This window comes from Coenobita brevimanus, chromosome 47 (genome assembly GCF_032717465.1).
Source record: "Coenobita brevimanus isolate Jiangsu-jjx chromosome 47, ASM3271746v2, whole genome shotgun sequence".
NCBI classification, from domain to species: domain Eukaryota; kingdom Metazoa; phylum Arthropoda; class Malacostraca; order Decapoda; family Coenobitidae; genus Coenobita; species Coenobita brevimanus.
Genome location: NC_137000.1, coordinates 20,517,406 through 20,538,963, shown reverse-complemented (window position 1 = coordinate 20,538,963; position 21,558 = coordinate 20,517,406). Strand labels below are relative to the sequence as shown.

The 21,558-nt window shown below is 40.7% G+C and overlaps 1 protein-coding gene across 1 annotated transcript in view; it reads right to left on the bottom strand.

The window, feature by feature from the left end:
- The window catches only part of LOC145399112 (solute carrier family 23 member 1-like), a 753,597-nt gene that overhangs the window by 358,744 nt on the left and 373,295 nt on the right, over positions 1-21,558 (bottom strand). The window contains exon 7 of the mRNA XM_080271856.1: positions 510-651. Coding sequence (XP_080127982.1) covers positions 510-651 — 142 coding nt within the window. The remainder of the gene's footprint in view (positions 1-509; positions 652-21,558) is intronic.

The window sequence follows — 21,558 nt, the reverse complement described above, 5'->3', positions numbered from 1 at the left end:
AGTCCATAGCTGAGTGGGAAAAGCACTGCTACTCCAGAGTGCGTAATAACAGCAGGCAGATTATGAAGAAGCTTCCTTTGAGTATCTCTACATACGGGATTAAGTAAACTCAATAAAAATATTTAAATTTACATCTTTTCTCAACATTGTTCTCAAGTTCCCCTCATTTCCATCGCTTCCACCAGCAGTATCTTAATTGTCCGTTTATTACTGTTTAAGTAAATTCCAACCTTCTTCATTATTTCCTGCAGTATTCCCTGAACCTCAGTCCTGCTTCCAACTTATTCTCCAAATAGAATGACAGGAATACGGATCCTTATTTTATCTGACCATTCTTTCTGTCTTTGCATCTTATCTGAACAACCTAGTTGAATTTCCACATTTTCTCTCACATACTACAAGCAGTATTTGTGTGTGTGTGTGTGTGTGTGTGTGTGTGTGTGTGTGTGTGTGTGTGTGTGTGTGTGTGTGTGTGTGTGCGTGCGCGCGCGCGCGTTCGTCTGTTTTACCTGGATATGGAACACTTATCCATGGTGAGAGCGTGATCAGGTCATTAGAGCTGTCTGTGCGAGCTCGGTTGTCACGTGGAAGGGAGTCCGTGACTGTCAGGAGCCAGCACAAACACCAGGACACCAGTATGGCCAGCAGTAACTGTGAAGAACAACAGAGGACATCTAGAACAGTCACATGAAGAAATGCATTCCATAGTACCAGCTATTTGCATGTGATAAAGCTATCTATATATCTACATACCTAAGCTGCTTCCCCCAAGGAAAGGGAGGTAGCCGAGACAGGACGACACACTCCCCATTTACTCATCCATTCAAACACATTCATTCGCATCTTAGCCCCAAATGGGAGAAGGGACAGATCCTCACCGCACCACACCGCACAAGGGTCAACTGCGCAGTGCAATCAGTGACATCTGCAGCAGGGCCCGACAGCAGAGCTGGTTTACCCCTGCTACATCATAATAGGCCCATCCCCTTACCCGCACCTGACCTGACTAGCTGATCAGACAAAATTCGGGAGAATATCCCCTCAGGGCTGCATCATCATTTACTCATTCACAACTTCTCTCCATTTATTTCTGTCACGCACAGCCACTCTTCCTTGCCCAACAGACATCCCTCTCGCATCCAACGCTCTCTTCACACTGTCCATCCATCCTATTTGTGGTCTTCCTCTCAGCCTTACACGTCTCACATCAGATCTAGTCATCTTTTTCATAAATCGCTCATTATCCATTCTCCCCATATTCCCAAACCATCGCAACACCCTCTGCTCAACTCTACCAGCCATCTCCCGAACAACTCCAGTTCTTCACACTTCATCATTTCACACTCGATCCGTACGCGTCACTCCACACATACTCCTCAGACACCTCATCTCCATTACATTCAAACTTTTCCTCTCTGCTACACCCATATTTCATGTTTCAGCCCCATATAATGCAGGCGGTACCACAACACACTCATACAGCCTTCTCTTTACATCCATTCTAAGCGAACGACATCTAAACACTTTTTTCATTCCTCCTAGCACCTTACCTACTTCATTCATTCTAAACTTCACTTCTGCATCTATTCTTCCATCTACAGCAACATGCGACGCTAAATATTTAAAACACTCTACCTCCTCAAGCAATTCACCGTTCAAAACTATGTTCATCTCCCTACCATCTACCAACCTCGTACACTTCATCACTTAACTCATATTCTCATTTACTGTCAATTTCCTCCTTTCACACACCCTTCTAAACTCCTCTACCGACTGTCTCAATCTGTCCTCTGAATCAGCCACAAATGCAGTATCATCTGCAAACAGCAGCTGCTTCAGATTCAACTCCCCACCATCAAGATTCACCAGACTCAGACCTCCACCTAAAACTCTTGCATTCACCTCCCTTACAACACCATCCATATAAATATTAAACAACCAAGGCGACATCACACATCCCTGTTACAGCCCCACTCTCACGGGAAACCAATCACTCCTAGCATTTCCCACTCTTACACACGCTCTACTATTTACATAAAAACTTTTCTCCCTTTTTAGTAACCTACCATCAAATCCACACAATCTTAAAACAGTCCACGAAGCCTCCCTATCAATACGCTTTCTCTAAATCCATGAATGACCAAAACAAATCATTGCCTTTCGCTATATACTTTTCATACACTTGTCTCACAGCGAACACCTGATCCACGCATCCCCTCCCTCTCCTAAAGCCACACTGCTCATCACCAATCACTCCCTCTGTACGCTCTCTAACTCTCATAATTAACACTCTACCATACACCTTACCTACCACACTCAACAGACTTATACCCATAAAGCTCGTACATTCATACTTATCACCCTTGCCTATATACAACGGGACCACGCAAGCACTTGCCCAGTCAATTGGCACTATACCTATCAAAACACACATTCAACAATCATACTAACCTGTCAACAATAGTCATTCCACCACCCTTCAGGCATTCCATAGCACACCCATCCATACCTGCAGCTTTCCCTGTTTTCATCTCCTAAACGATTAAACTGTTTAGGACACATTTCATGCGCAGATATATAGAATGAAGATAACGAATGAAACTGTAGTTACCATGAGAGACAAATGGAACACAAAAATATGGCCTCAGAAACTACACAAAAAAGTCGGTGGCAGAATTATGATGATGGTGGTGGTGGAATAATACAGTAAATGAAGCAATGAAAGAGAAAAAAATCAATAAGTCCTGGTAGAAGGGTAAACTTAAGAAGAGACATGTTTTTAAAGATGGAGTCAAAAGATAACGCACGTCAATTTTGTGAATAACAAGAACAGTACAGATTTTAAAATAAGGTGGTCAAGATGCCTTTGCAATGGAGCATTATGAACACAGCAGGTTAAAAATGTGCATGAGAAAATATCAAGGGAATGTGTCTTCAGAAGCACAGAAAATTACAAGAGCCTGAGTCTGCTGAGTATGAATTTAGTCTGCGACAATGTTGGATTTCAACCTAGCCAGTGGCGTACCTGCGGGGGGGCGGGGAGAGGGGGCTGTCTGATACTGCCCCCTGGGCCCCCAATTGAAGGGGGGCCCCAAAAAGCCTTAAAACTTTATAAGTTTTTAAATTAATATATATATATAGATATATATATATATATATATATATATATATATATATATATATATATATATATATATATATATATATATATATATATATATATATATATATATATATATATATATATATATATATATATATATATATATATATATAGATAGATAGATATATATATATATATATATATATATATATATATATATATATATATATATATATATATATATATATATATATATATATATATATATATTTATCATCCCGAGAATCCCGGCTGAGATATTAGATAAGTTTTGAGAATTAGGGGGGCTAGGTTCTTTGCGGGGTCCCTCTACAGGAGGGGGGCCCCGAAAAGAACCTAGCCCCCCGGGCCCCCAAATCTCTAGGTACGTCACTGGACCCAGCAATACCAGTACAGGACCGCTTCTTTTGTTTGGGTGTGATGGCGCGAAGAAGGTAAAAAACTACAGAAAAATGATAAGGCGGCTGGTCGTCCAGTGATAGGTCCTGAAATGCTGAAAGCTTCAGGTGATGCAGGTGTGTAAGGAGGCAAATAATTTTCATGGAAATCACTCTTATCCCTCAAAAGGCACAGGTTTCCTTTTGCTAAGTAAAATCGCCTGGGAGTAGCCAGAATATATTAAGTGTGACAAAAACGTTATATAATTGTATACTGAACAGACTTCTAAGCTGCAGAAGAAACAACAGGGTTTTCACAAACATGTTACGACTGGTTTTCTGAAATCTGTGCAATTATACCCTACCTTCTTGAATTAAAACTGGTGATCATTCCTCCAACCCAGTCTCCTACCCTCGCATTACGATAAGAGCCACAAAATAATGCTGAAACAAAGAGCATATGAAATGTGGAAAATGACTGCTGGACACTACAGGTCCATGAAGTCCAAGTTTTTGCCCACCCCTACAACTACGTATTCTATCATATATCCACCCATGGTCCCAAAGACTTAGTATTGCCCTTTAAAGATTAGTTAATGTTTGTATCTTACTCAAAGTTCCTGCACAAACACACTTAAACATATTTTATAAGAAATTCCAGACTGACATTCTACCTAATCTCCCTCTTGTCGCATATCAAGATGAACACTACAAATCATTCAGATTCTTGCAGCTACAAGTGCCAGAATATTAACAGTGATACTAGACTAGGTGGCAATCAAACCGAAATTTTTGAACGAAGTTGGTTTTACTGAAAGAAACATTTTGAGCTGACCATAATAGTCTGGCAGATAAAAAAAAAAAAACACTGCTCACCACTTCAAAGCTCCAACATCGTCATTGTCTCTATCATCATACTAAACCAAGTACTCATTAGATATTTATGAGGTAGGTAGGATCCGAAAATAGAAATAAGAAAGCGTAAGAAGAGTACAGTTAACAGAGTAGCCAGTTAAACAGATCACATATCCATTCACTTGTCATTCATTCTTTCAGAGCTGTCAGTTTCACTTCTCAAGCAGACCATCCACACACGTTTTTTTGCACTTCAGAAACGCCTATGTGACTAAGACCACTCCATTCGATGCAAAGTTAGAAACGAAGCGCATCTCCAAGCGTACTTATCCATTACTATTCGTCCCTCATCATTTCAGCTGTGCTCACAAATGCTCACAATGCACAACCACATAAAATGCCCAGTGTGAGACAGGGACATGTTGCAGTCACCAAGGTCCCAGGTGTATAGGACCAACATGCAAGATCCATATCCGTCCATGCCACTTATACCGTACCCCATGTGACCCACGATACCGTCGAATAATTTTGGTAGCAGCCACGCCAGCCAGGCTCAAGTTGCACTGTGTATGCTCTCAAGGATGCTGAGACACAACAGACCACCGTGCCATATTCAGCTGTTACATGCTACCTGCATGGATCGAGACTTCCCCGCTCAGCTTCGTCATCCCAGGTTGAGTAGAATTTCAGTGCACACGCCCAGGTGAGCTGACAAAGATTCTACATTCCACGCCTACTATCCCAATTGCCCACATTCGAAAATATTTTGATGTGGTCCTGGGAGGTGTATAATTCCTCCACCCTTCAGACATATAGCAGGGCTGATTCAGCTTGACAGTCAGCAGAAGCTCTTCACAACTGGGGGAAGCTAGTGTAGCATACCACTACTGTACTGTACATTTATGCGGCCGGATTAACCTCTACCTGGCACATCCCTAGACACTGTGGCATACTACGTGTTACAGATCACTAAAGTACACCATGTGGCCACCTGCTAAATCCGGTGAGGTATGCGACGTGATTTTCCAATCTTCCCTCAACCAAATTATCTTTGGCTAACCGGATGTCGAGTCGGTTAAATTCCCTCAAGTAGTTAGGCCCAACATCGGTTGTCAAGTGACTGCTGACTCCCAGAAGGGATTAGTCATAAAAGCACAGACTCGCACACATATTCAGCTCACTACACTCACTCACTCACACACACACTATTCCCTGCAATCCTGACCTCTCACAGCACTGCCTACCATTGTACCAAGTTGTGTGTTTTACCTTGCCATTAATATAGAAACCATAAGCCTACGACTGAGCATCTTTGTTATCCTGTGTGCTTTTAGGACGCTGTACTCAGCCGAGCTGCATTAAGAACTAAATCCTATTGATATAAAAGGAAAAGACTAATTTATTTTCTACATCACTTTCCCACTGTGAACAAATTTAGGACACCTTACCAATGCAGCTGTTGATAAAAATTCATGATCATACACAGTAAATTATAAGTTTTGCATATCGTACCAAGTAGTTCAGCGCATCTAAAAGACTTCACAAAATACTCATTTTTCTTAATGGAAGGAAATTTTACATTTCTTTTAAAGAGACAATGAATGGATGAAGAAAAAACAAAGGAAATAAAAAAAAAGTCCATGTGCCTAAAGGCATCCACCATTTACAAAATATTTATAACAACTGGACTTATATTAAAGTGGATTAAATGTTTGTGGGAAGCAACTCCCAGGAAGTGAATTTCAAAGAGTAGTAGTTCTGGGGATAAAGTGTTAGGAATCTACATTATCATAATACGACTGATAATAGATAGCAACATAAACGTATAGTCTTAAAGGTAACATGACAGTCAAGCTAGGTGTGGAAAAGGTAATGTGTTTGCAGATTTCAGTAAAGGAATGCCAGAACTGCAGTATGTCATCAGAAATGCTACATACACACAGACAGACACAAACTTCTAGAACCGGCACAAACGTCCAGTACACGTGACACAAGCTCTCCTATACAAGAAAGGAGGAATTAGACAGTGAGAAGGAGGCTAGCGACAGGGACATGAGGTTGTAGAGAGAGAGAGAAGAGAAGAGGGGTCTAGCTTGAACCTAGCTAGCATATATACGCTCCTGTGTAATACACACAGTGCTCAACTTGAACTTTCCCTTTGAAGACAGTAAAACTACGATCAAGACCCAGTATCCATCTTTAACTTCTGCCATTGACTACAAGTGGACTGAAATTGTTTTCCTTACATATCTACTCACTGTTTACTCCATTTCGGCTACAACTACTATATAATCAATCACAAGACTGACATATTATTTTGGTGGCAGCGGTGGCATTCCTTTACTGAAATCTGCAAACACATTTCCTTTCCCACATCTAGCTTGACTATCATGTCACCTTTAAGACTACACATTTATGTTGCTATCTATTATGAGCTGTATTATGATAATGTAGGTTCCTAACAAAATGAATTTTGATAACCAGAAGTACTGCACTGCGTGGGAGAGAGAGAGTGAGTTCATGGGCTCTCCCAGCTGCCCGAGTATGTCATGAGAAAATGTGAAGGGGAGGCACAATTGAAGCAAGTTCATCAGAGCACTTACGGTATAAATATCGGTAAAATAATGCTAAAGACGCAACATATCTATGCACTGACAATGGAGAAAGGTCCTGCCTAATGGCAGGATTAATCTAATGGTTTATTTTGAATTTTGTCCAACTGCCTCGATGCAACCGCTCCACAGCCACTCCACAATGGTGAAAGTATGTGATCCGAGAACGTACATGACTTTCGTATATTGTGGCCAACTGCTGAAATAAAATGTTGCCTACAGCAATCACCATGAGTTTTGCAGAAAATAGCAAAGTACTACATTGCACCATTTATTTCAGTGTGTAAAGGCAATAAACTATGGACGGTATAATTTCACATATTTTACGTTGCATTACTAAAAATGAAATACGATTTTTTAATTACAAGTAAATGTCTACGTTGTGTGTGATGGCTCCGGCCAGTTAGGCCTATCTTCATGCTACCCCTCCTCGTACAGGCTGCAACACATGGTCCCATTATAGACAATGCATCCCAGCTCACATCTGCCTCATGGAGACCTCTTTTTCTCTGTTCTAACTGTCGACCCTGTCAGCTTGGCCTGACCCAACACCGTCGGTCACCTACCCGTATACTTACCACAGTAATTTTTTTCATCTGCCCTCCCCATTCCTGCAAACCCGGCCCTGGTTGCCCCGTACGACCTGTCATCTCCCTCCATAGACTCCTACCAGCCCGTTTCTCTTTTCTCCTACGTCTCTTACCACTCCTATCCCATACTACCCTGCCTGCGCCATCCATCCCAAGCCTACCCTAACCAACCTGGTTTTTTCCACACTCCCTTCCTATTTCCTCTCGACAATTCGTATACCAAGGGCAAAGGCGCCCCTGTCACCTCCCCTGTCCCCTGACCACATCCTCGCACTTACTGGAGCTGAAAAGGAAAACAAGTAGCCATTGGGCCGTACTATAAAAACTAAACGTCAGTATTGACGAACGTGAGCGTCTGACGTTCCCGTGTTTCGTACCATAAATAAATTTGCTGTTCACACCAGGCGTTCGTCACCTGGTTATGGCATAAAATAGTATTGGAATGCCACAGGAGGATAAACACCACAAGAGACCCCCCTTTCGTGTAACAAATTTAAATATTCATGAATATGATAACCGGTTTTTCCATTTATAAAAACTGAATAATTCAGGAATCAAATTTTCCCTAGCAGGCTAAAGTATTTGAGAAATACAAGACTGTTTATAAGATTTTACAAGACTAAACGCTTCCGTAACGAATACGAGTAAACAAAAACTATGGTGGCGACACGGTGCGTAACATTGAGTTACGATATTAAATTATGCTTTCTAGTTTATTTCAGACTACCCCTGTAATTTCTTAATAGATTTTTGAAAAGGCAATTGTCTGAAATTTTGTGTGTTAGCCAGTTCAGTGCTGTAGTTAGCAAATTTGAGGGCAAGCCAGTAAGCTTCTGCCTCTAGCCCAACGTCATAGTGTGACAGTTCTTGCCTATGAGTAATCATGAATAAATGACGTGTAAGATGTGCATGTACAATATCATATTACATGGCAGAAATTACATATATGAGAGTTTGGTCAGCTTTGGTAAATGGATAGTTAGGTTTGTATTTTTCACCTGTTTTAGTGTTCTCTTTTACAGTTAAGTTTCAGAAATTGATAAAACAGACAAATTGTTCATCAGCACCGACAAGTATGTACAATCACTAAAGTTTTCTTGAAGAATGTGTTTCGTTTTTGCACCAAAATTAATTGATAAACTGATGTAGTTAAGATAGTTCGGTAAGGTTACCAGAAGTTAAGATAGTTCGGTAAGGTTACCAGATACCGATATGGGTGAATAGGTTGGTTAGGATGTTGGCTGAAATATTGCCTGTTTCAATCAAGTACTCAGATTTGAGCATAGGTGTGTTGGCTTTAAAGCAAAACTTGTTAGTAAATGCTGATTTTTTCATGCAGAAAAAAAAAAAAAAAAAATAGGCATCTTTCTATCCCAAGAGCTTTTCTTACTTATAAGTAGCTTCAGGCCTGAGGAAATGGCCTGTTCCATGCATATATAATATAAAAACTAGTTAATTGGATAAAAAATGACAGTTATTGTAATGAAGGAGTAGATAGGTGAAGGAAAGTCATGGAATATTGGTTAGGATGGAAGGGTTATACAAAAGCATGAAAGGTGCAGTTAAGAAATGACTAACAAACAGGAAGTAATGAGATAAATAGTTAGTGAGGGAGACAAACATCATGCATATGACCAGAGTAGGAGAAAGCTAGGAAAACAAAACGGTAGTCTGAAAGTATTTAAAGCAAAACTGGATGAAAGTGCTATAGAAGTGGAATGATTTCTGGGAAACAAAAAGGAAAGCTTGTCTAGCAGACTGGGACAGAAATAATTAGATACTGTATATGCCATGTAACCTAGGAAATCATTGCATACTGCTTGAAGGGAAAGGTAATAATAAAGAATGTGAATCTCAGAGTAGTATAATTACTGAGCTAAGCTGGAAATTTACTAGTAATACCTAAAACAGAGAAGGTGACAATAATGTAGAGAAAAAACTAGAGCTAGATATATAGAAATTGAAAGAACAACTATTACAGTATACACATCTTATAACCTATATTTTCCAAAATGGTCTGCTGGTCATGGCTGGATGACAGGTGTGGAAAGAAGCAGCTGAAAAAGAATGGAGTGTTACTGCATCCCTCTTGTGTTGGTGCTGCAATGAATGTCGCCATTCAACCAGCTTTGTAAGGAAGTAAATTAGTCTCCATGCTGAAAACAATTCTCCAGTAACTGTATGAAGTGGAGCAGATGGGGGAAGTGGAAGGTGTGTGCAGGATATTTACAGAAGAAATATGTGCAGCATATGATGTGGTGTGTGGGATGAAGAGAAGACGGAGGGGTGTGCAAAGAACAGCGTGGTGGAATGAAGAGGTGAGACAGGCTGTGGCACAAAAGAAGAAAGTATACAATGAATGGATGAGAAATAGGTGCGTGGAAGAAGTTGAGAGGCGGAAGAGAGAGTTATATGTAGAAAGAAAGAGAGAGAGGTGAAAAGATTAGTAAGAGAGAGTAAGAAGAGAGTGAATGAGGAATTTGGAAGGAATTTGAATGTAAAGTGGAGGGACTGTAAGAAAATGTTCTGGAAAGAGGTGAAAAGAGTAAGACAGTGTGGAAGTGAAGTTAGCAGGGGAGTGAAAGATAAAAATGGTAGATTACTAGTGGAGAAGGGAGAAAAAGTGAGCAGATGGAGAGAACAATTTAAGGAATTGTTGAACATAGAGGATGGAAGTAATGCAAGTATATGTGGCTGGGGAATGGCTGGGAGAAGGAGGGAGGTGAGAAGACAGGAAGAAATCAGTAGGATAGAAGTTGTGGAAGCAATGAAGAAAGTTAAATTGGGGAAAGCCCCAGGAATTGATGGAGTGTGTGGTGAAATGCTGAAGTATGGGGGAGAGATAGTAGTAGAATGGATGTGGAAAATGTGCAAATTGGCCTGGGAGGAAGGTAAAGTCCCGGAGGATTGGAAGTCAGGTATAATTATTCCCTTGTACAAAGGAAAAGGGAAAAAAGAAATGTGTGGTAATCATAGGGGCATCTGTCTTCTTAGTATAATAGGAAAAGTGAATGGTAGGATACTTATTGACAGAGTTAGAGAAAGAACAGAGGAACTAGTTGGAGAAGAACAGGGAGGCTTTAGGAAGGGAAGAGGTTGTGTAGATCAGATATTCATTCTTGGATCTTTAGTGGAAAAGTTTCTAGAGAAGGGAAAGAAATTGTATGCGGCTTTCATGGATTTGGAGAAAGCATATGACAGGGTGGACAGACAAAATTGTGGAAAGTATTAAGAATATATGGAGTAGATGGGAAGTTGTTGAATGCTGTGAAGAGTATGTATGATGGTGCTAAGGCTGCAGTGGGTGTGGATGGTGAACTGAGTGAATTTTTCTCTTTGAAGGTTGGGTTGAAACAGGGATATGTCATGTCTCCATGGTTGTTCAATCTGTACATGGATGGGGTAATAAAAGAGGTACAAGGTAGGGTAGGGGATGTTGGAGTGGCCCTGGTGAGAGAGGGTAGTGTTTGGAAACTCCCCATACTGTTGTTTGCAGATGATACTGTTTTGTTGAGTGAAGATGAAGGAGAGCTGCAAGGCTTGGTGGATGAGTTTGAAAGAGTGTGTAAGAAACAGAATCTAAAGGTGAATGTAGGGAAGAGTAAAGCGATGGTCTTTGAGAGAGGTGAAGTCAGTGAATGTACAGCGAGGTTGGATGGTGAGGAATTGGAAAATGTGAGTACGTAAGTACTTGGTTAGTGTGATGAGTAAGGATGGAGGTTTGGAGGGTGAAGTGCTTGAAAGGGTAAAGCAGGGAAGAAAGGTTGCTGGTTCCTTGAAAGCAGTGATAAGAAGCAGGGAAGTGAGCATGGAAGTGAAAAAGTTACTACATGACAGTATTGTGATACCAACTCTAACGTATGGAAGTGAAGCTTGGACGTTGCTGGAAGGACACAAGCCAAGAGTGAGAGCAGTGGAAATAAGGTATTTCAGAGGAGCCTGTGGAGTCACATGGAGAGACAGGATGACAAATGAGAATATAAAGGAGCGTTGTGGTGTGGATGTGGATGTGATAGGAAGTGTTAGAAGGAATACACTGAGGTGGTTTGGCCATGTGGAGAGGATGGAGGGTGAAAGACTGACGAAGAGAGTGTATGTGAATGAGGTGGAGGGGGGAAGAGGGAGGCCGAGGATGAGATGGGGGGATGGGGTGGAGAGGTATATGAGAGAGGGGGAGTGAGTTGGGAGTGGGGCAGTGAAATGGCGGTGGACAGGGCGACATGGAGGCGATTTGTTTGTGGCCACCCCAATGGGATTGAGGCGTCTGGCAATAGATAGATAGATAGAACTCTGTATTTACATTTTGCAATATAAATTTAGGAACACATGATGAACTGCTGCATGAGCAGAGGTACACATAACCTGGAGAAACTGCTGTATAATTCATGACTGGTGAGCTGGCCGGAAACAACATGGAAATCTATGAAGTATGCAATAATACATTCACTTTCCTCGTACGAATTCAGATCTGGATAATCTTAGTAATTATTTCCATGCAAATAACTGCAAAAGGAGGATAAATCATAATTCGTTCTTAGTCTAGGCTATACAGTACACTGTATCTTGCTTGTAAATCCATCATCCATCCTCTTTATGCATGCTACGATTGTTTGTTACCAATTCTAGCGCAAATATACTTATTTCCCTACGTAAAAATAACAGTTTAGAATGGGTTAGCAAAGTGTCTGGTTTATTAAACAGAAGAAACATTCAAGATTTGCGCATTTTTAGTGCCCACACAGCGCATTCTCTCCCGGTGTAGCGACTGTCGTGGCATTCAAACGCCGGAACTGGGTTTCACCAAGACTGATGGTCGAGATTTTTTATAGTAAGGATGACTGACCCTCAGGAACGTCTGATGACTGAACGTCGCTGTTGGACCGCCTGAACTCTTGGTTTATATAATATGGCCCAATCAGATAAGTAAACCAGAAGGCATATGGTTGTACTGCAGCAAAGACATACGAACCAGTCTCCTCTTTCACACCCAGCCCACACAGCCGAAGACAGAAACCTTACTGACGCCTAAGGACCACACATTAGAGCCACAGGCAGTGCCCAACAGCTTACCTATAGCCGCACTGCCAAGGTAAGAAATTCACCCTGATGAATGAGTATAGAGGCATTAGTAATTATGTAACAGTGGTTAACATGAACAATATGTAATAGGCTCAGGTCCCAGAAACGTTGCCAGACACTCAAATATTCCAAAACACAGGATGATGGAAGCTACAGTTCACGTGTGCATCACACAAATGCACGCACACACACAAGTACATGTACACTGTAGCTGAAAGTCAGAGGGAGATATGTCCGAAATCACATGTAGGAGAGTTAGAGATCCAGAGAGAAAGCCAGAGAGGTCAGGAGAGAAGGAAAGAGATTCCCATAGGGCGGTAGGAAATAGAGTGAGAGTAAAGTAGGAGGACCGCGGCTAGAACAAACTGCACCTGAGAGTACAAACGAGTCACACCAAGTTCTTTAACTTTCTCAGTCAAGCAACTGTCTCACAAATAAACTCTAACGACCCCAATCTGCCTATTTCATCACTTTACTTCACATACGGTACAAAGACAGCCTACAGTGATATCCTACAATGCCTACCTGGGTCTCTTCAATCAACCAGACAAGATAATACATCTCTCTCCATAACAAAAGATACAGGTACAGGTCACATTATCCTGATATCTGGTGGCCTTTGACATAAATCTCCCAAGGACACCAATGACTGGACAACCCTAGCAGAGGTTGCCTTTCCCTGTCAGCAGAGCCGAACTACAGAAAGGAAGGCCGTAGCTCCTTCCTGTCCTTTCCATTTTGTTAGAATTCAGTACTAGAGAGAGAAGTGTTCCGTATCTGTCCACCAGACATAGAGGAACTGGAAGCCAGCTTAAAAAACATTTTTGTACATATGCGTATGATGTGTGTCTCTCCAACATATAAAGATGCTCGAGTTGTGTCTGGGATAGATTAACCCGTCACGTCCCGAGCTATTTCGCACTTCCGACACCCCCCAATCCTGAGCTATTTTGGATTTTTTTTTTTTTTGGCTAAAATCTCCGCTTTTGGTGAGAAACATCGAAAATTCATAGAGAAATCGCTCATCTGAGGTTTAAAATACTCGATACAGGTAGAAGTACCTCCTTACCTTACTGGGTTTTCTATCAGGCTGGCTCCAATGAAAATAAGTTCTATGGGAGGGTAACTATTCCACACCACTCATAAACAGTATTTATTTATTTATTTGGTACGAATTTATATGTAGTGTGAGAGTATATTGGTTTTCAAACAGTAATATAGGCATTATAAGCATTGTTTCACTCACTAACTCATCAACATACCTGACCTTTTTTGGTGACATTACCTGATCATCATTTCTGACTGTTTCTTCCTCTAATGCTATGTAAACTTTGTCCTCCACATTGTCATCGACTGGGGAATCACTTTGGCCCTGAATGTCTTTATTGGCGCGGTCACTGGTAACAGGTGAATTGCCGAGACAATGGCGTGCGGGGGGGGGGGTGGAGGTTATGCGGTGTAAGCATTGTCCCTGCCTGGCATCTTACAGAGGAATAGAGGAAGGTGTCCCATGTATATGTACGAAAAATCACGCGCGAAAATTGAAAATTGTGCAAATTATGAACCTTGCAATTGTATGGGTGAGGACGAAAGTAGGTATACAAGCATGGGCAATTGTATGTGTGTATGCTCCAACAGAGGATCGAGTGGCAAGAGTGAAAAATGAGTTTTGGGCGAGAGTAGAAGCATGTATGGACAAGTTTGAGAGGAGCGAGAGAGTGCTGTTGACTGGAGACATGAATGGCAAAGTTGGGAATGTATGAGTGGATGGAGTGGTTGGTCAGTGGGGTGTGCCAGCTGAAGCAGATGGGAATGGTAGTGCTTTGGTGGACATCTGTGCTGGTAAGGGGTTGGCAATAGCCAACACCTACTTTCGTCATAAGATGATCTACCGGTATACATGGAGAGTAATGAGGAGGATGGATGGTGAACTTGTTGAACGAAAGGCAATGATAGACTATGCGTGTGTGGATGAGCGAATGAGAAGACAAGTGTTGGATGCAAGGGTGTGGAGAGGGTGGGGGAATGGAGTCTCGGACCATCACTTAGTGATGGCCAAGGTAGAGCTGCAAAGTGGTCGAGGAGACGAAGGGGAAGACAGGAGGAAGCAGCTCCTGTGAGAAGAGTGGAGAAATTGCAAGATAGTGAGAAAATGACAGAGTATAAGAGCATAGTGGAAGAAAGATTGGGAAGGTATGAGCTAGAGCAGATGGAAGGGATGGAAGACGTATGTAAGATATTCACGGAAGAGATAAGCGCAGCGTGTGAGGCGGTTTGTGGAGTGAGGAGGAGATGCAAGGGTGTGCAAGGGAGAGCATGGTGGAATGATGAGGTGAAACGAGCTGTGGAACAAAAGAAGAAGGCATATGGTGAATGGTTGGCGAGTAGAGGTAGGGGAGAAGATGAGAGAGAGAAGAGAGAGGTATATGTGAGCAGGAGAAGGGAGGTTAAGAGAATGGTGAAGGAGAGTAAGAAGAAAGTGGATGAAGAGTTTGGGAGGAATCTGAGTGTGAAATGGAGGGAGAGTAAGAAATTGTTTTGGAAGGAGGTAAAGAAAGTAAGGCAGTGTGAAAGGGGAAATAGTAGGGGAGTGAAAGATAGGAATAATAGATTGTTGGTGGAGAAGAGAGAGAAATTGAGGAGATGGAAGGAGCACTTTGAGGATTTGTTGAATGTAGAGAGTGAGAGCAGTGTGAGTATAAGTGGTTGGGGAATGGCTGGGAGAAGAAGAGATGAGAGGAGGGAGGAAGAGATCAGTAGGTCGGAAGTAGTGGAAGCGATGAAGAAGATTAAGCTGGGAAAGGCCCCAGGAATTGATGGAGTGTGTGGTGAAATGCTTAGGTATGGGGGTGAGATTGTTGTGGAGTGGATATGGAAGTAGTGTAGATTGGCTTGGGAAGAGGGAAGGGTTCCAGAGGACTGGAAATCAGGTATAATTGTTCCTCTGAACAAAGGAAAAGGGGAGAGAGAAGTATGTGGTAATCATAGGGGTATTTGCCTTCTTAGTGTGACTGGTAAAATATATGGTAGAATACTCATTGATAGGGTTAGGCATATGACAAAGGAGCTAGTTGGAGAAGAACAAGGGGGATTTAGGAAGGGAAAAGGGTGTGTAGATCAGATATTTGTTCTAAGATGTTTAGTGGAGAAGTATCTAGAGAAGGGAAGGAAAGTGTATGCTGCCTTCATGGACTTGGAGAAAGCTTATGACAGAATAGATAGGCAAGGTATGTGGAAGGTATTAAGAATATATGGAGTGGAGGGGAATTTGTTGAGTGCTGTGATGTGTATATACGAGGGAGCTAGGGCTACGGTGCAAGTGGATGGTGAGCTGAGTGAGTTCTTTGATCTCAATGTGGGACTGAAACAGGGGTGTGTGATGTCTCCATGGCTGTTTAATATATATATGGATGGGGTTGTAAAGGAGGTGCAAGGTAGGGCAGTGGATGTGGGGGTGGCCCTAATGAATGAGGGTGAGATTTGGAAGCTTCCGGTGTTGCTGTTTGCTGATGATACAGTATTGTTGAGTGAAGATGAATGGGAGTTGCAAGGTTTGGTGAATGAATTTGGGACAGTGTGTAGGAGGAGGAAGCTGAAAGTTAATGTAAACAAAAGCAAAGTTATGGTGTTTGAGAGGAATGAAGTCACAGAGTGTGCAGTGAGGTTGGATGGTGAGGATATGGAGAATGTGAGTGCATTCAAGTACTTGGGTAGTGTGATGAGTAAAGATGGAACTTTGGGGGATGAAGTACGTGAAAGGGTACAGCAGGGAAGAAAGGTTGTTGGTACACTGAAAGCAGTGATGAGAAATAGGGAGGTGAGTATGGAAGTTAAGAAGTCACTGCATGATGGTATTGTGATCCCTACCCTGACGTATGGAAGCGAGGCGTGGACCTTGCAAGAGGGGAACAAGTCAAGAGTGAGAGCAGTGGAAATGAGTTACTTGAGAGGAGCATGTGGAGTGACGTGGAGGGACAGGTTGTCGAATGAAGAAGTGAAGGAACGTTGTGGGGTAGATGTGGATGTGGTTGAAAAGATTAGGAGAAATACACTGAGGTGGTTTGGACATGTGGAGAGAATGGAGAATGAAAGACTGACTAAGAGGGTGTATGTAGGTGAGGTGGAGGGAGGGAGAGGGAGGGGTAGACCGAGGATGAGGTGGAGGGATGGAGTTGAGAGGTATATGAGGGAGGGGGGGGTGAGTTGGGGGGAGGGGAGTCAAATGGTGGGTGACAGAGTGACTTGGAGGCATTTTGTCTGCGGCCACCCTTTTGCGGGATTAGGGAGTCGGGCTATAGATAGATAGATAGATAGATAGCAATTGCATGACATACCAGTACGTCGATGGGACTAGCTGTGACAAAATGTTGCAACATACCCATACGTCGATGGGATGCTTCAGGTTAAAATGGCTCTGTCACTTGCCGAGTTGCAGGGGGCTGAGAAATAACCCTAATGTGTTTTGACTGAAATGTATCCTCCCATAATAGATTTACCTGGTTCGTCAAAAAATTCAGATGCCTCAGCTTTTATCACGTTGTAGTGTAGTGGCATCAGTGCCTGACTTCTGTCTAAAGGTCTGGGGTTCGATTCCCAGTCAGGAGCTTAATATATATATATATATATATATATATATATATATATATATATATATATATATATATATATATATATATATATATATATATATATATATATATATATATATATATATATATATATATATATATATATATATATATATATATATATATAGATAGATATGGATAAAATCAAGGAAACCATCAAAAAGGGAAGTCTGAAACAGGTCCAAAGTAAAATGGCACTAGGAAAGCAAGAAATTATATCAATGAAAAACAAAAACGGTGAAGTCATTAAATGCAGAGGTAAGATGGTGAAGAGAGTTGAACAATTTTACAAAGAACTGTATGCATCAAAGACAACAGTACCACTTGCTATCTTTTCAGTTGACACAAATGAAGTACTGGAGGTAACACCAGACAAAGTGGGAAATATATATATATATATATATATATATATATATATATATATATATATATATATATGTCTTTGATGCATACAGTTCTTTGTAAAATTGTTCAACTCTCTTCACCATCTTATCGCTGCATTTAATGACTTCACCGTTTTTGTTTTTCATTGATATAATTTCTTGCTTTCCTAGTGCCATTTTACTTCGGACCTGTTTCAGACTTCCCTTTTTTGATGGTTTCCTTGATTTTATCCATATCTATCTATCTATCTATCTATCTATCTATCTATATATATGTGTGTGTGTGTGTGTGTGTGTGTAGATATATAGATAGAGAGGTAGATAGATAGACAAATATGCACCATGATCCTGATATCTACTGACACGCTATGAGGACCATTTCAGTGGTGAAAAATACACATCTGTTATCGTATAACGTTTTACCTAGAGGACTTGATTTCAGAGACAGACGACTAGAAGGAAATATAGTGCAAAAGAGGGTTCCACCGAACATACTAAATAATGTGGCACAAAAACATCTCGTCAGAAACTATGTGGCAGGATGGTGAGATTATTTGCCACAATCCCCCCAACGAAATATGAATTCTATTTCTAAAATTTCATGCGCGTTCCTCTTGGATCATCGTCTACTTATGATTCAACCACACTGCCTCCTGTGCTTACGGGCAGTGTGCCACCGAAAGAGAGTAGGCACTGTCTCGGCATGTCAGAGACAGGGACATTGAACAAACCGAAATCCATGAAGACTTCTACATACAATGTAAGAAACCATGCAGAGGATTACAAACTTGTTATATAAAGACTGAATTAGAAAACATCAGTTGGGATATTTTAGGTCTGAGAGAGAGATTCATAGAACATAAGAATTTTTAATTCAGCTTCAAGACAACAAACGCCTATGAGTATTTTACTACGGAGGCAAAATGAATGAGTTAGCAATGTAGGATTTCTAATGAACAGAAATCTTGCAGATTACATTTTTTACGTTCAATAGTGTATCTGACAGAGTAGCATGGATTGCAATTAGACTCGGCAAAAGATAAACCCTGAAAGTAATACAAGTATACGCACCAACTTCTCAAAGCTAAAATGAAGAAATAGAAACATTCTATGACGATATCTCCCGGACTCTGGAAGAAGAAATGATCAGATATACTATACTCACGGAAGACTTCAATGCAAAAGTTGGGAAATCGAAAAATGGAGAAGCTTGTATGGGAAAATTCGGAAATCGGAGTGGAAGAAAGGAGTGACAGAGGTGAAATGGTGGTAAATTTTCCTGAAATATTTAACATGAGAATAATGAACACATTCTTTCACAAAAGAAAAGGGAGAAAATTGACCCAAAGAACTCCAGGTAGTGAAACAAACTAAAAATGATGACGATTTCATTCTAGAAGAATAACACGATCATATATGTCACAGTCATCAACAAAGTAAATACACGAAGTGACCACTGAATGGTAGGTTGCACTGCCAGATTAAATTTCAGAAGTGAAAGAAAGAAGATATTTAAAACTATAAAGTTACCAATAAAAGTATGCAAAAACAAAGCAGCCCTTTTTCAGTTAGAAATAATTAACAAATTCCAAGCTCTAAGTTATGCTGAGTGCGACACTGATGAGTTGAATGACAGACTAACAAAACATCAGAGAGGCAGTAGGAAATGATAATGCAAGCAAAGCCATGAAGTATTCAAAAAATGTCCCTCGAGCTCATGAAAAGAAGAAAAGAGATGAAAGTAAATGCAGAGGAAAATGAAATAGAAAGAGCGGAATTAAATAACCTTACCAACAAGAGACAGAGAAAAGAAAAAAAGAAAAATATGAATCGGATCAAAGAAACCATTAAAAGGGAAAAAGTGTAAAACAGGTTCAAAGTAAAATGGCACTAGGAAAGCAACAAATTATTTCAATGAAAGACAAAAACGGTGAAGACATTAAATGCAGAGATAGTTTGGTGAAGAAAGTTGTAGAATTTTACAAAGAACTCCATGCACCTAAGACAACAGTAACAATAGCTAACTTTTCAGTTGACACAAGTGAAATACCTAAGGTACAGCAGACGAAGGAAACATTTCTCTTAAAAGTATGAAAAAAGGGAAGGCCCAAGGAAAACTGGAACAGTACCATATACTGTCGGATGCAAGAGTAGAAGTACAACACAAGCTCTCCCACTTATTTACTCAGCGTACAATAATGAAGAAAATTCGTAAAACATGGTGTAAGGCAATAGTTCTTTTGCTTTGACAAAAAAGGCAACTCAAAAGAACTTAGTAACTATCGACCCATTAGCTTATTGCCAGTTATTTACAAACTATTCATAAAATTCCTTACGAACAAAATAACAAATTTGAAAAAAACAAAAAGCATCGTGAACATACAGGATTACGAAACGAGCATTCGACTATTGACCATCTACACACAATGAATCAGCTAGCTGAGAAAACTACAGAACGTAATAAACCAGTGTGCCTAGGTTTTGTTGAATGTATATGAAAATACTTTCGACTCGATGGAGCACATAACAATTATAAATTCATCGCTGGGACAATTAGTAAATGAGAACATCGTAAAACTGCTCGAAAACATATATTAATAGGGAACTGCTACACTTAAATGATATAAAGGCTTGGACAAAATTAAATTTGAGAAGGGCACGCGTCATGGAGATAAAATTTCACCAAAATTATTTACAGCATCCCTAGGAAGTATTTTCTGAAAGCTAGGCTATGAAAACAAAGGAGTAGGCTAAACAGAATATATGATGAAAATCTAAACCATTTATGATTTGCAGATGACACTGTCCTAATCTCATAAACAGCAAGAGACAATCCAAAAAATGTTAAATGACCTAAACAGATAAAGTCTCAAAGTAGGGCTAAAGAAGAACTGAAGTACAACTAATGTTAAACCCAAAGCGTCATCGGCATAAGCGAAGAAATTCTTAAAGATGTCGAGGTATAAAATTACCTGGGGCAAATTCTAAAACTGGTTAAAGACCACAATAGGGAAATAAAAAGACGCAGTAGAATTGGATGGCAAGCTCTTGGTAAATATGGAGACATCATGAAAAGTAGCTTGCCTATTATGTATGAAACGACAAGTACATAACGAATGCATAATTTCACCTATGCCGTTCGGTTGTGAGACCCAGAAACTGGCAAAATCGATGGAAAATGAACTTATCCGTTCTAAAAGAGCAAGCAATGGAAAGGTCAGTGTTGGGAATGTCTTTAAGAGAGAGGAAAAGATCAACTTGGGTGAGAGAGCAGACTTAAGTCAAAGACATTATAGAAATTATAAAAGAATAGAAATGAAGGAGGGCAGGTCATGTAGCAAGAATAAGGGATAACCAATGGAGCAAGAGACTGATTGACTGGGCTCCAAGAGACTGCAAACGCAGCAGAAAAAGTCCAGACAGGAGATGGAGAGATGAGATGGAGAAGATTGCAGGCAAAGCCTGGCAGAGACTGGAAAAGGGTGGGGGAAGCCATTGTTCAACTGTGGACTTCCAATAGCTGATGATGATGATGATCATCATCATGCTCATGATCATGATGATTGTGCATATATCATGTGGTTAGCAAGAAAATATCAAATCTCTGAACGACCTTTGTTAGAGACAACTGAGTATTTGCAACACTGTTCACAGGGCGTAATGTTAATGTCCAAATCTAAGGTAGGTGTCCAAGCACTGCAGGCTACCAGTAGATTGGACATTGAGCATCACATCAGTGATAACTGTCGTTTAGGTGTTGATCATTCAGTTACGGTATTATACTGCACACAAATAATCATTCACTGGCTACATACATGCAGTGCTATGAGCCAAGAATATACAGTTAGTTAGATATTCTAGAGGAGACGACTAGAATCCAAACGCGAAAACA